This window comes from Pongo pygmaeus, chromosome 1, assembly GCF_028885625.2.
Source record: "Pongo pygmaeus isolate AG05252 chromosome 1, NHGRI_mPonPyg2-v2.0_pri, whole genome shotgun sequence".
Classification (NCBI taxonomy): domain Eukaryota; kingdom Metazoa; phylum Chordata; class Mammalia; order Primates; family Hominidae; genus Pongo; species Pongo pygmaeus.
In genome coordinates this window covers 100,921,610-100,935,880 of record NC_072373.2, presented here as the reverse complement: position 1 = coordinate 100,935,880, position 14,271 = coordinate 100,921,610, and the positions used below count along the sequence as shown (strand labels likewise).

The 14,271-nt window shown below is 38.6% G+C and overlaps 1 protein-coding gene across 1 annotated transcript; it reads left to right on the top strand.

Moving 5' to 3' along the window:
- Positions 1–8,361: 8,361 nt before the first annotated feature.
- LOC129028587 (profilin-1-like) lies at positions 8,362–8,685 on the top strand. Its single transcript, XM_054474283.1, has one exon. The coding sequence runs from the start codon at positions 8,362–8,364 to the stop codon at positions 8,683–8,685; it is 324 nt and encodes a 107-aa protein (XP_054330258.1).
- The last annotated feature ends 5,586 nt before the right edge of the window (positions 8,686–14,271 follow it).

Genomic DNA, 14,271 nt, shown 5'->3' with positions numbered 1-14,271 from the left:
TGCCCAGGCTTTGCTGAAACACAGGCACCCTGGTCTCACCTGAGGGTCACCACCAATGGGGATTATTCCTTCAGCATTCACTCTCAGTATTCGTGTACCCTTGTGACAATGCCACAGACTCATCTCTTTCCCAATACATCTAAGCATATTCCTCACTCTTTATCTCTTGTCTGTACAACATCATCAAGGCAGAAACAGTTTCCCAACAGGTTATATTTTCTTAATGGTAGTCATGAAGTCACCCCACCTGCTCTAAGTTAAAACAGATCTTAAGGATTTTCCACAAGTCTAAGGTATCAAACTTTTAGCCTGCCCTGATGTCCTCTGGATCTTCTGCAGTTTTTTCTGTATCCACTAGAAAGTGAATGAATAATTCATTTTTTAAAAATGTTTTCTTTCCTGTCTCAGTATTCTTCTTGCTGCATCCAATTGTTACGTTGATTTCTTTTTTTCTTACTGGGGCACCATCCTGGCTTTTCATTACACTCTAGACAAGTATGACATCCCTACCTCCAAAACTCTTCCTCTATATGGGGTGATTTGTTTTTTAATGTCACTGAGCACTACATTTTATATTTGTCACTTATGGATGTCATTCTAGTGCCACAAGAGCTCTTTTCAAGGTATCAAGTGATCAAAATCATTTATATAGGGATCTCCTGAAAACATGTGTGACCATCTATCTTGGGAATTTTTGTAAACCTGATGCTATTTTGTTGTTTCCGTTTTGTTTTCCCATATACTGAAAAGAACAGGGCCACAAGTAGTTCTTATGGAATATGGTTTGATATATATTTTGTTGAGTTGGACTAATACCATTGATTTTTGGTTGCATTCCACTAACAGAACATGGCAAGATCAAGGTTATGGTCAGGGTTGCTTGCTGATCCTCACTGTTGCTGTGCAGTAGAAGGTGAGTTTGAGGTGAGAGGCATGAGTAGGAAAGAGTGATCCCCTGAACCACCTCCTCACTTTCTCAGCTTTCATCCCACCTAGGTTTTGTGAGCCTGGAACTTGGGAGACTGTTCTGTAGCCCAGGTCTCCTAAGATTGGCTGCTGGACTTGCCTGAGTTGAGGGTGCAGTGGGTGTGACCCTGGGCTTCCCAGCATTCATGTGGAAGTGAAGGAAGGAAGACTGGATCAATCCCATTTGAAAGCATCCCTCTCTGCAGCCTGCACCATCCTCCAATGACACTGTAAGGACACTGCTTTGAGATGTATCAAAGGCTTTAAGTCAATGTATTTTCTGGGGTCTGGGAGACCTGACATTCTGTTTCAGAATGAAAATCTGTCAAGTTTATTCATTTTACAAATGATAAAACTGCAGGTTCACAAAGTTACATGGCTTACATGAGGTCACACAGGGATGAGTTTTCAGCACTGCCAATAAAAGCAATCACAATAATTATTCCGTAATTATTCATAGAATCCATATAACTCAGTAAACATTCACATAATTATTTAGTAATTATTCATTGACCAATCCATACAAGGCATTTTGCTCAAAACTGTGCTCATATTTGGACATTGTATCTTCACCATAATCCTTAAGGTAATGCTATTATCCATAAGTAACAGGTAAGAAACCTGAAGAAGAGGGATAGCAAATCATGTATTTGGCCATATTTCCATTTTTTGGTTTTTGTGATGCTGGAAGAATGACCAGAATGAGTCATGGGAAGAGTATTCATTCCTGTATTATTTTCCAGGACAGAGGTGTGCCCTCCTAGAGTACTGGGGCCAAAATTCAGAAGTGTCTGCAACCTTGCTTTAACAGTATGGGAAATAACCTCTATCACCTGGAATTTCCCTGGAACTTTGGAATGTACAAGAGAAGTATGAGACTTGGGTCTTCCTTTGGCTGTGTTTAATTCACTCTTCTATGGAAGATCAATGATTCTCACTAAGACTTCTGCCTTTTTATAACCACAATATATGTTTTATGGAGAATATTTTATACTTCGCTCTATTTAGAAAGAATAAATATGAGCAATTGTTTAGGTTTTATGTCATGGACTTAATATTTTTCTGATTTCTGTTTTGAGATTAAATTCTCATGTAAATAGAAAAATACTTATTATTTCTTATAAGGCCAAGTTTGTTATTAGTTTGAGTTTTTGAAAATGAAGCACAAACTTTTGATTTTATCTTTGTCCCCAACAGCACCACTCATTGTCTATCATTATGATCTGGACTTGCCCCTGCACTTAACCTAATCCTGCTGAGCCATCTCCATGCACTGTCCAATTCCATCAGTGATTCTGGCTCCTCCCAACGCTCCCTGAAATGGATGCAGGGATCAGGACATCAGACACATTCCAGACACAAAGGCAACCCAGACTGTAGAGCGGGCAGCTGTGTTCCCACTCCCCTAATGTTCCAGTGATGTCCTAAAACTGAAAGGAACACTTTCCCTTTTTAAGGTTGTGTTCTTCATGTCTCAATGCCTCTGATCTAGTGAACACAACTGTCCTGTAAGTGAAAGAACTTGCTAAATTTCTGGATTCTTGTTAGGTGGCTAGAATAGGTTTATAAGACTTCCTTACTTACCCATGACTGATAAAGTCTGAATTCTTAGCAGTATGATTCTTTTTCTTGTAAGATGAGCAGCTTAGGAAAGATTGGTCATGTTGCTCTGCAAAAAGAGGTAAACAATTTCTACTCAAAGCATGCTTGAATTTGAAGCTAGGGCTTCCGTTCTTCCAAAGTTGGACTGTCACTGCCTCAGGCATGTGTCCCGAAGTGCTTGTGTCTCTGCTGTACTCAAAATAAAGTTTAAATGGAGCCCAGCAAGCCAGATCTCCTTTACTTCTAGGTTCCCACAACAGTTTCTCCTCTGCTTTAGAGACTGCATTGAAAATATTCTTGTTCTGCTGTTGTGTTTTGGCTTTGGAATGATGTGATGCAGCTCAGTGGGTCCTACACCCAAGTTGATCAGAGTAAGAAACACCTGGGAAAGTCAGCGCAAATACAAGTTCATTGTCCTCCTTGCAGGGATTTGGATTCAGAGGGCTCAGGTGGGGCCTGGAATGTGTCTGTTAACATGACTCAGATGTGCAATTTGGGGACCCACTGATAGCATCGACCTTACAGTTTATGGGATGATTCTGTTTTGCTGATGAAAAAACTGAGGCATAAAGAGTCTGTAACTTTCCCAAGTTCCCTTTGCTGTAAGTCCTGGAGCCAGATCTCAGGTGGAACAGCCTCTTCCCCATCACCTTCCCACATTTTCAGCTGGGTTAGTTCTTTCCAAGTATGTGTTTCTCTCCCCTATATCTCATTTCTGAAAAAAGGAAAATTTCTGGAATGTAATTCTTTCATCTAACACATTTCCTCACAACTTGCTGCCAGCATCATATTCTGGCCACTTACTGTTAAAGCGAGATTCCCTTTTTTTTTTCTTTTTTGAGACAAGGTCTTGCTCTGTCATCCAGGCTGGTGTACACTGGTGATTATAGATCACTGCAACCTCGAACTCCTGGGCTCAAGCGATCCTCCTGCCTCAGCTTTCCAAGTAGTTGGAACTCTAGGCACACATCACCATTTCTGGCTAATCTTTTATTTTTCATAGAGACAAGGTCTTGCTCTGTTGCTCAGGCTGGTTTTGAACTTCTGGCCTCAAGTGATCCTCCCACCTAGGCCTCCAAAAGTGCTGGGATTACAGGAGTGAGTCACCGAGCCTGGCCCCTGAAATGCTTTTTTTTTTTTAATTTTTTTTTTTAATGAAAATACAGGACATGGAGATGTGGAAAGACACCTTGCTTTATTACTGTTATTATTATTTCTACAGTATAATTCACATATCACAAAATTCACCATTTTTAAGCATACATTTCAGTGTCTTTTACCATATTCCAAAGTTTCACAACCATCACCACTACCTAATTCCACAATATTTTCATAATGCCAAAAGCATGCCTGTATGGGCAGTCACTCTCCAATTCCCCCCTTCTTGCGGTCTCTGACAACCACTAATCTACTTTCTCTATATATAGATGTACTTGTTCTGGGCACTTCCTCTATATGGAATAACAAAGTGTAGTGTTTTCATCTGGTTCTTAGCATATTGTTCTCAAGTTTCATCCTTTTTAGCCTGCATTAGTACTTCAACTTTTTTTATGGCCAAATAATATTCCACTACATGGTTATACCACATTTTGTTTATTCATCAACTGATAGTGGTTTCAGATGTTTCCACTTAACTATTATGAATAATGCTGCTATCAACACCTTTATACATGTTTTTGAGTGAACACCTGTTTTTCATTTTCTTGGTTGTAAACCTAGGAGTGCAATTGCTGCATCATATGTCACTTTATGTTTAACTTTTTTTTATGTTTAACTTTTTGAGGAACTCACACACTGTTTACCAACTTCAGTAGCTATGCCATTTTACATTCCCAATAGTAATATATGAGAATTTCATATTCTCAATAACTTTCCAAACATGTGTTATCTTTGTTTTTTCCTAAGTCATACTAGTGGGTGTGAAGTGGTATCTCATTTTGGTTTAAAATTACATTTTCCTAATGAAAAACATTGAACATCTTTGCATGTGCTTCTTGGCCATTTGTGTGTTTCCTTTAGAGAAACCTCTACTCACAGCTTTTTTCCCATTGTTAAATTTGGTTGTCATTTATTGCTCAGTTATGTGAATTTCTTATATACTCTGGGTACTAGACTCGTGTCAAATACATAATTTGGAAATAGTTCTCCCATTATGTGGATTATCTTTTCACTTCCTTGACAGTGTCCTTTGAAGCATGTAAGATTTTTATTTTAATGAAGTCCATTTATCTATCTTTGGGTTGTTTGTGCCTACTTAAAAAATGTCTAATCCAAAGTCACAAAGATTTGTCCATATGTTTTCTTCAAGACATCATTTTTAGAATGAGAACTTTCCTGGCTTTTAGTGGAGGGCAGACATTGTTTATGCCTCCTGTCCATTACCGATGTTTCTCCTGATTGTTATTCATATGCTCACCACCCCTCCATGGAGCATCCCATGGCCTGTGACAGAGCTCTGGGGACTGATATCCTTCCACTGACTTCGGCGCCGGTGAGAGCCCTGGTCATGTGATTCAGCTTAGACTTAACCCGACCCAGTTGCACATATTCCTCAGGGCCTTCAGAGTTGAAGTCAAGAGGCTCTCTGAGAACGCTTGCCAGCCCATGCTCTTTTAAGGCTGGAGCAAACTTCCTCCATCTATTCCAGACAGAGGGGACTGCAGGGGTAGGAGTCAGTCAAGACATCTCTGGTGTTAGAAAGTAGAGCTGTTTCAGGGTGTGGGGAAGGTTGTTCAATTGAACTAGGTCCTCTTTGTTTTTACTGTATGTGTGACTTCTTTCTAGAAAAAAAGGAAGAATATTTATGTTAGAACATTTTGTCTATTCTTTGTCAATTGTTTGTCTACAATTTTAACCCAGATAAAGGAGAGCTCAGTGTAAATGTATTCTTAAAAACTAATTATGGTTCATGTCCACTACCATGCGATCATATTTAAATCTATGAACTATCCTGTTACTTAGGTATTATCCTGCTCCTGATGAGAAAACAAACTCAGAAAGATTGCAAAATTTCACTAGGTCACAAAACTAGTGAGGAGAGGAATAAGAATTAGAAACCAGTTCCTTTTGGCCTTCAAAGCTAACCATGTACCATTAGATCAAACTGATTTACATACTTTTGCTGGAATTAGTCTCAGAGTTCATGGTTCTTGCTTGATTTTCCCAAGGAAACTGTGCCATTTTAATATCATTTCACACTTTGAAATTTAAACTTTTTTATTATACTTTTTTGTCTTTGTTCTGTTCCATTTCTTTTGATTTCTTCTCAATGGATCCCTCTTATTTATATGCTAAATATCTGTTACCTATTTTCTGTCAATTTTCACATTTTTGAGTGTTTGTTTTCTCTCTGTTGTATGCTAACAGTTCTTCACTGAGATATAATTTGCATAGAGAATACCGCAAAAAACCCAAAAGTACAGCTTTATAAATTTTAATATAATTATACATTGTATAACAACACCCAGTTAAAGACAAAGAACATGTTCCCCCATGCCACAAGGTTCTTATGTGGTCCTTGCCTGTCAATACTCATCCCCCAAATGAAGAATATATTCTGAATGTTGTCACTGCCTTAGTCCCTTTGTGTTGCTGGAAAGGAATACCAGTGGCTGGGTAATTTATAAAGAAAAGAGGTGCATTTTGCTCATGGTTCTACAGGCTGCACAAGAAGCATGGCACCTGCATCTGCTCCTAATGAGGGCCTGAAGCTGCTTCCACTTGCAGCAGGTGAAAAGGAACCAGTGTGTGCAGAGATCATATGGTGAGAGAGGAAGCAAAATTGAGTAAGGTGAGAGGCACTTTTTAATAACCAGCTTCTACAGGAACTAAGAGAGTGAGAATTCACTCACTACCTTCTCCCAGGGTGGGGATTAATCTATTCATGAGGGATCCACTCCTGTGACCTAAACACCTCCCATTAACCCCCACCTCCAACACTGGGGACCACATTTAAACATGTGATTTGGAAGGGACCAATATTTAAACTATAGAAGTCACCAAAGATTAATTTTGCTTATTCGTGTGCTTCATGAAAATGGAATCATTTTGGCCAGTCCTGGTGGTTCACGCCTGTAATACCAAGACTGCGAGGCTGAGGTGGGCAGATCACCTGAGGTCAGGAGTTCAAGACCAGCCTGGCCAACATGGCAAAACCCTGTCTCTACTGAAAATACAAAAATTAGCCAGGCGTGGTGGCAGGTGTCTTTAATCCCTGCTACTTGGGAGGCTGAGGCAGGGAAAGTTTGTTGAACCTGGGAGGCAGACCCAAGATCGGGCCACTGCACTCCAGCCTGGGGAACAGAGTGAGACTCCATCTCAAAAAAATTAAAAAATTGAATCGTTTAGCATGTTCTCTTGTTTTGACTTCTCTTACTCAGGTGGTTATATATGCCACTAGTTTGTTTGATTGTGTTTTTCCCTCATTTCATTTTGTTTTGGCCAAGTAATATCCTATTGATTGTATGATTATCACACAATTTGATATCCATTTTTCTGATGGGAGACAGGTTTACTTGTTGGCTGCTGTGCACAAGTAACGATGAATATTCTCATACAATTATTTCTGTGAAGATACATAATTATTTTCCAGGGTATCTATAGCTAGGGATAGAGTTGCTTGGTGAATGTGTAGAAAATGGACACAGAGTTTTGCAAAGTAATTGTATTATTTTACATTTCTATGAAAGATGTAGGCCATTTCCAGTTGCTCTACATTCCCACACACTTAATATTTTCAGTCTTTTATATATAGCCATTCTACAAGTGTGTAGTGATATCCTGTTTTGGTTTTCTCAGGCCTAATGTTCATTTAGATATCTTCTTATGGAAAATATCTTCTCAAATTTTTATGTTTGTTGATATACTGGGGTGTTTGTCATTTTCTTTGTAATCTATAGCAATTCTTTATATATTTTGAATGAGTCCACTTATATATACATATTTTTTTGCTATATTACATTGCAAACAATTATTCCTGATCTACAGATAGCTTTTAAGTTGTTAATCAACAACATAATAAGTAGAAGGTTTTTAAAAATGAAGTGCAATTCGCTTGATTTCTTATTGTGGTGAGTGCTACAGTATCTAGTCTAAGAAATATTTTCCTACGTCAAGTTCACGAAACTATTTCCTATTTTTCCTTTACAGGATTTCTAATTTTAACTTCCACATCTTAAGTTAATTTCAATGTATGATGGAGAGTCGTTGTTAATATTAACTTTTTAAAACAACAAATATTATTTCACTCAAAATCGTTTTACTTAAAAGTCTTTCATTTCCCAATGAAGGGCATTGGTGCCTTTGTTTTTAAAACATTTAGAAGAGGCGGTGCCAGCATGTTCTGACTCATGGGTGGGAATTGAACAATGAGAACACTCGGACACAGGGCAGGGAATATCACACACCAGGGCCTGTCATGGGATGGGGGGCTGGTGGAGGGATAGCATTAGGAGAAATACTTAATGTAAATGATGAGTTAATGGGTGCAGCAAACTAACATGGCAAATGTACACCTATGTAACAAACCTGCACGTTGTGCACATGTACCCTAGCACTTAAAGTATAATAAATAAATGAATAAATATATATTTTTAAAAAGTGGCAGTGCGAAGGCTGCTGCACAGCTAGCAGAGCCGTGGTGAGGAGGGCAGCGCCTGCCCCGAGCTCTCCGCCTCCCCTGCCCGCCAGCCCAGGCGGCCCCAGCAGCAGTGACCAGAGGAGCCCCTGCAGCAACGCAATGGCCAGGTGGATGTCTCCATCTACAGCCTTGTGGCGGACGGGACTTGTTAGGACATGACCATCATGGGCAACAAGGACTTGCCCTCCAACTGGGCTGCCGTCTCAGGGAAAACCTTCATCAACATCACCCCAGCTGAGGTTGGTGTCCTGGTTGGCAAAGACTGGTCAAGCTTTTTCATGAATGGGCTGACACTGGGGGGCCAGAAATATACTGTGGTCCCGGACTCACTGCTGCAGGATGGGGAATTGACCGTGGATCTTCATATGAAGAGCGTCAGTGGAGCCCGCACCTTCAATGTCACTGTCACCATGACTGCCAAGACGCTAGGCCTGCTAATGGGCAAAGAAGGAGTCCACGGTAGTTTCACCATTTCATAACAAAGAAATGTTATGAAATGGCCTCCCACCTTCAGCGTTCCCAATACTGACCTCCTTTGTTCCTTCCCCTCCACCACTCCCTACAGCTTTGCCCCACTTTCCTTCTCATACACACACCATTTTAATTTCGGGGACCATTACCCCACACACCTTATTGCTGCCAAAACAACATGGGCTGGGGGCCAGGGATAGATGGACAGACACCTTCCCCTACCTATACCCCTCTTGTGTGTGGTTGGAAAACTTTTTTCTTTTGAGGGATTTTTTGTGAATAAAAAAGATTCTACTAAAAAAATAACTGTACATATGTTTGAATGTATAGTTTGAATCTGTATTCTTTTACTTTGATATATTTATGAATACTTACAACAGTACTACCATTTTTAAATTACTTTAAAATCAGGTTTGAAATCTAGCAAAGTGCTCCAACTTATTGCTTCTTTAAGACCAACTTGCCTATTATAGGTTCTTTGATTTTCAAATACATTTTAAAATTAGCTTTTAAATTTCTCTAAAATCTCCTACTAGAAATATTAATCAGAATTGTGTTGATGTAATATGCTAATAAAATTGAGTCTTCCAATCAATGAACATATCTATTTCTCTATTTAGTCTTCTTTAATTTTTCTCACCAATTGCTTTTAGGGGCCTTGTACCTGCTTCATTGCATGTATTCTTAAGCATGGAATGATTCTGGCTATTAATCTCTATTACGTTTTATTGAATTGCATTTTCTAGCTGCTAATTGCTAGTACGGAGAAATTAAGGTGACAAAATCAACTTTATAAATGTTTAATTTAGGTACAACAGACTGCACCACTTTAAAATGCATAATTCAATGCATGTTTACAAATGTATACACTAATGGAACTACTGCCACAACCAAGATAGAGGAATTTATGCCCCAAAGTTTCCTGTACCCCTTTGCAGTTCATCAGTCTTTCAACCTTCGTACCCAAGGAGCCGCTGTCACTTCAGGTCCATTTGCATTTTTAACCATTTTCTATAAATGAAATTATACCTGCATTCTTTTGTATCTGCCTTCTTTCATGCATCAACGTAATTTTAAAATCCATCCATATGAGTATTTGCATCAACAGTTAATGCCTTGTAATTGCTGAGTAGTATTCCTTCATGTGGCTATACCATGTTTGTTTATACTTTCACTTGTGATTGGACATTTCTATCATTCCATGTTTGGGCTATTATGAAGAAACTATCATGAGCATCCATACGTGGCAGGCCAGATCTCACTAACACAGGCCTCCCTAACAATTGTTTCAGTACCGACTGAGTGGTTCAGTTAAATATTAAGAGGAAGGAGAAAAAAAAGCCAGTGCCCTTATACAAAGGCTGGAATGTAACAAAAGCCCACCAAGAGTTTTGCCTAGGCTTTTCCCGGACCTTAAAGCATGACAAAATAATGAAGGCATTCTTAACAGAAGTCATTTAGTATTAAATAAGTTTTATTGGGGGTCTGAAGAAACTCCCCAGGCCTCCAGAAACAAGTTTATTGGAGGTCTGAAGGAACTCCCCAAACCTCTGTGATTTAGCAGGAGACAAGATAAGGGTCCCCAGCACCTAGACCCATTTAGATTAAGTGAATTTACTGAGGCTCCAGAAGAAGGTCTTCAGGACTCAGACCTTAGTTATAGATTAAAAGAAGTTAATCACTTATGTATTTAGATGAATGCACACTTCCACATACACATATAGCTTAGAAGGTACATAAGCTCAGGAAAACTTTGTAATTTTGAGTTGGTTTGGTGATAATTTCCAGGCCTTTTCCCTGTAACCAGTTGCAGAAGTAAAAACTCTCTTCCTATCCAGTTCATCAGCATCTCATTACTGGGACACAAGAAATAGCAGCCTGCCCCTCAGTTTGGTCTGGAAACACACACACAGATCATTGTGCAGACACAGTGTGTAAGTTCCTAGGAATGGAATGACTGTCCATCTGATTGGTACATGTTTAACCTTTAAGAAACTGTTAGATTTTCAGAGTCATACCATTTTTCATTCTTACAAGTATAAGACTTCCAAGTGCTTTATATCCTCACCAACATGTGCTATTTTCAGCCTTTTTAATTTTAGCCATTCTCATGGATATGTAATGGTATCTCATTGTTTTATTGATTGATCTCCCTGATGACTAAACAGTAGAGCATCTTTTCCTATGTTAATTGACCATTCATGTATCTTCTTTTCCGAAGTATCCAAGTCTTTTGAGAAATTATTTCATTGTGCTGTTTATCTTATCAGACTGCAATATATACTATATATATGCATAACATATATAGTATATATATAATGTATATATATAGTATATATATGTGTGTGTGTATATATATATATACACACTTTAAAAAAACCTTTGTTGGAGATAAATATATCTCCTATATTGTGGCTTCTTTTTATGTTCTCTTAATGTTCCCTATTAGGAGAATGATAGATAATCTTCAAAAAGGTGAATATATATATACACACATATATGTGTGAGTGTGTGTGGGCGGGTGGGTGGGTATGTACACATATATATATCTTAAGAATCATTAATTAGACATATATGTGAGTATCTATTTCTGGATTCTCTCTTCTCTTCCACTGATATATATTCTATTTTTTTTCAACAAAACACATGATCTTGATTTTCATAGCTGTAGAGTAATTCTGGAAATAGGTAGTGAATTCATTCACCATTATTCTTTTATAATATTACCTTTTATTACTCTTGATCATTGACATTACCATATAAATGCTAGAATCAGCTTGTAAATTTCTACCAAAATGCCACTTGGAATTTTTACTAGAATTGCATTGGATCTGGAGATCAATTCATGAAGAACTGACTTTTTAAACATAACAACTCTTCTGATCCATGACAAGGTTTATCTCCCCACTAATTTAGTTCTTTCATAATTTCTCAAAGCAATTTTTTGTAGTTTTTGGTGTACTGGTCTTACATAGATTTTGTTGACTTTCTTTTTTTTTTTTTTTTTTTTTGAGACAGAATCCCACTCTGTTACCCAAGCTGGAGTGCAGTGATGCGATCTTGGTTCACTGTAACCTCTGTCTCCCAGGTTCAAGTGATCCTCCTGCCTCAGCCTCCCAAGTGGCTAGGACTACAGGCACATGCCACCATGCCCAGATAATTTTTGCTATTTTTAGTAGAGACAGGGTTTCACTGTGTTAGGCATGATGGTCTCAATCTCCTGACCTCATGATCTGCCCACCTCGGCTTCCCAAAGTGCTGAGATTACAGGTGTCAGCCACCACACCCAGCCTGTTGAATTTATTTATAACCACGTTACTTTAAATGAAATTGTATTTTTATTTCATTTTCCAAATGCTCATTGCTAATATACAGAAACACAAAAGACTACTTATATTGAGCTTATATTCTGTAACACTACCAAACTCACTAATTAGTTTTGGTAGATTTTTGTAGATTTCTAGGATGTTAACACACAGAGACATTATCTGTGAATAAAGACAGCTTCAATTCTTTATTTTCAACCTTTTCAATACTTTTATTTATTTTTCTTTATTGCATTGATTTAGAGCTCTAGTATAACGTTGAATTGAAAGAGTAACAACAGATATTCTACTTTTTTCTCTGATTTAATGGAAAAGCATTCAATCTTATGCCATTTAATATGTTACCTGTGGGTTTTTCAAATCTGCCCTTAATGGGGTTGGAAGTGTTGCCTTCTGTTCTTATCATGCTGAGAGTTTTCTGGGGTTTGTTTTTATAAATCATGAAAAAAGTTTTCAATTTTGCCAAATGCTTTTACTGTGTAAGACAAGGCAATCATACAGTTTTTCTCTTTTGCCCTGACAATATATAAAATTATATTTTTTAAATATAAAAAAAGATTCCTTGAATCAAGCTAGGACAGTTTTTTAATTATACATTTTTAACAAATATATTGAAATATAACTTACATGCAATTGAGATGCATTAAAGTGTATAATCATTAAAGTGTATAATTAAAGAGTATAATTTTAAGAGTTTGAGCACAGTATACACGAGTCAAAGAGAAAGGACAGAAAATACTAAGTATGTCTCAGCATATGTGGTCTATCTTGGTGAATGTTCTATGTGAGTTTGAGAAGAGTTATTTGTTAGCTGTTCTTAGATGTATTTTGCTTAGTCGACTTGGCTAACTTGTGTCATTGATTGTGTGAATTAATTTTGTTCTAGTGGGCAGTAAAATTACTGTCTGATCACATTGGACTTATGTGGATTTGGTTTATATTTTATTAAAGTGGATTCATGGAAAGCCAACAGCATTTCCCAAGACTCTCTAATTTGGTAGGACTCAATCACCAATCCACCCCTTTGTGGATTTTGTCAGGGTTTGGTTTTAGGCTTTACTAGGGCTGGTCTAGAATAGGCCTTATTGTAAAGTATGACACTTATTCCTAAAGCACAGTCTTTCTAGTGTCTCAGTTGGATACCTGGATGCTAATGAGGTGTGCATGAGTTCTTCCCAACCTGGATGGCAGGAACTCCATCATCCATTCCCCAACCCTCCTCCACCACAAGTACCTCTGGTCCAAACTCAACTTTATAGCAGCCACTCCTATGTTAAATCTGTTAGTCTTTTCCTTGTGCAGGTACAGTCCAGTCCTTGATAAGTATGCACATGGAACCCTACATGGACTTCGAGAGCTGCCCCTCTGAACAGCTGCCTCCTATTGGTGCCCTGCCCTGCAGATTGCAATTTCTTCAGTGGCCTTGAACTCTGATCTCTGCCTTCTCAGCTCAGTGGGGATGCCCTGCTCTGAGAGGACTCTAGCCTATTGTGCAGCTGCTGAGAAATTCTCCCCAGACGAAAACTAGGAAATCATGGGGCTTCCCCCTGAAGTTTCCTGTTGTACTGCCTGTTGTCCACTGTCTGAAAACAATTTTATGTTTGTTTATGGAGGCAGTCTGATATAATTTATTCTAACAGATAGAAGCAGAAATCTGTTATAGTATTTTAATTACTATGTCTTTATAGTATTATGGTAGGCAGAATCCTAAGATAAGCTGCAGTGATCTTTGCTCTTTTATAATCACTTCTTCCGGAGTGTAGACAAAGCCAGCGATGAGATATCACTCCTGTGATTGTGTTACAATTTATGGAAAAAACAAGTTAGCAGATGTAATTGAGATCCCAAATCAGTCAAATCTAAGATAGCGAGATTATCTTATGAGCTTGACCTAATGAAGGTGAGTTCCTTGGAGGGACTGAGGTCTTCCTGGAGAAATGTGAAGTGCCGGAGGGTTTCCATGCAGGGTGATTCTCCTCTGCTGGATGGAGAAAGCATGCAGTGGGAATGTGGGAGGCCTCCAGGAGCAGCAAGAGGCCCCTGGCTGACAGCCAGCAAGAAAACAGAGATCTCAGTCCTGCAGTCACAAGGAACTGAACTCAGCTGACACCCTGAGGAAACTTGAGAGGAAGTTCTTCCCCAGAACCTCCAGAAAGAAACCCAGCCTAATTTCAGCCTGTGAGGCCCTGAGAAGACCCAGCTAATCCAGGCCTGAACTTCTGATCTGTGGACACTGCAAGAAAGTAAATCATTGTTATTTTAACCCTC

What these genes read in the sequence shown, in the direction of transcription:
- LOC129028587 (XM_054474283.1), top strand. Translation starts at nt 8,362, where the DNA reads ATGACCATCATGGGCAACAAGGACTTGCCCTCCAACTGGGCTGCCGTC.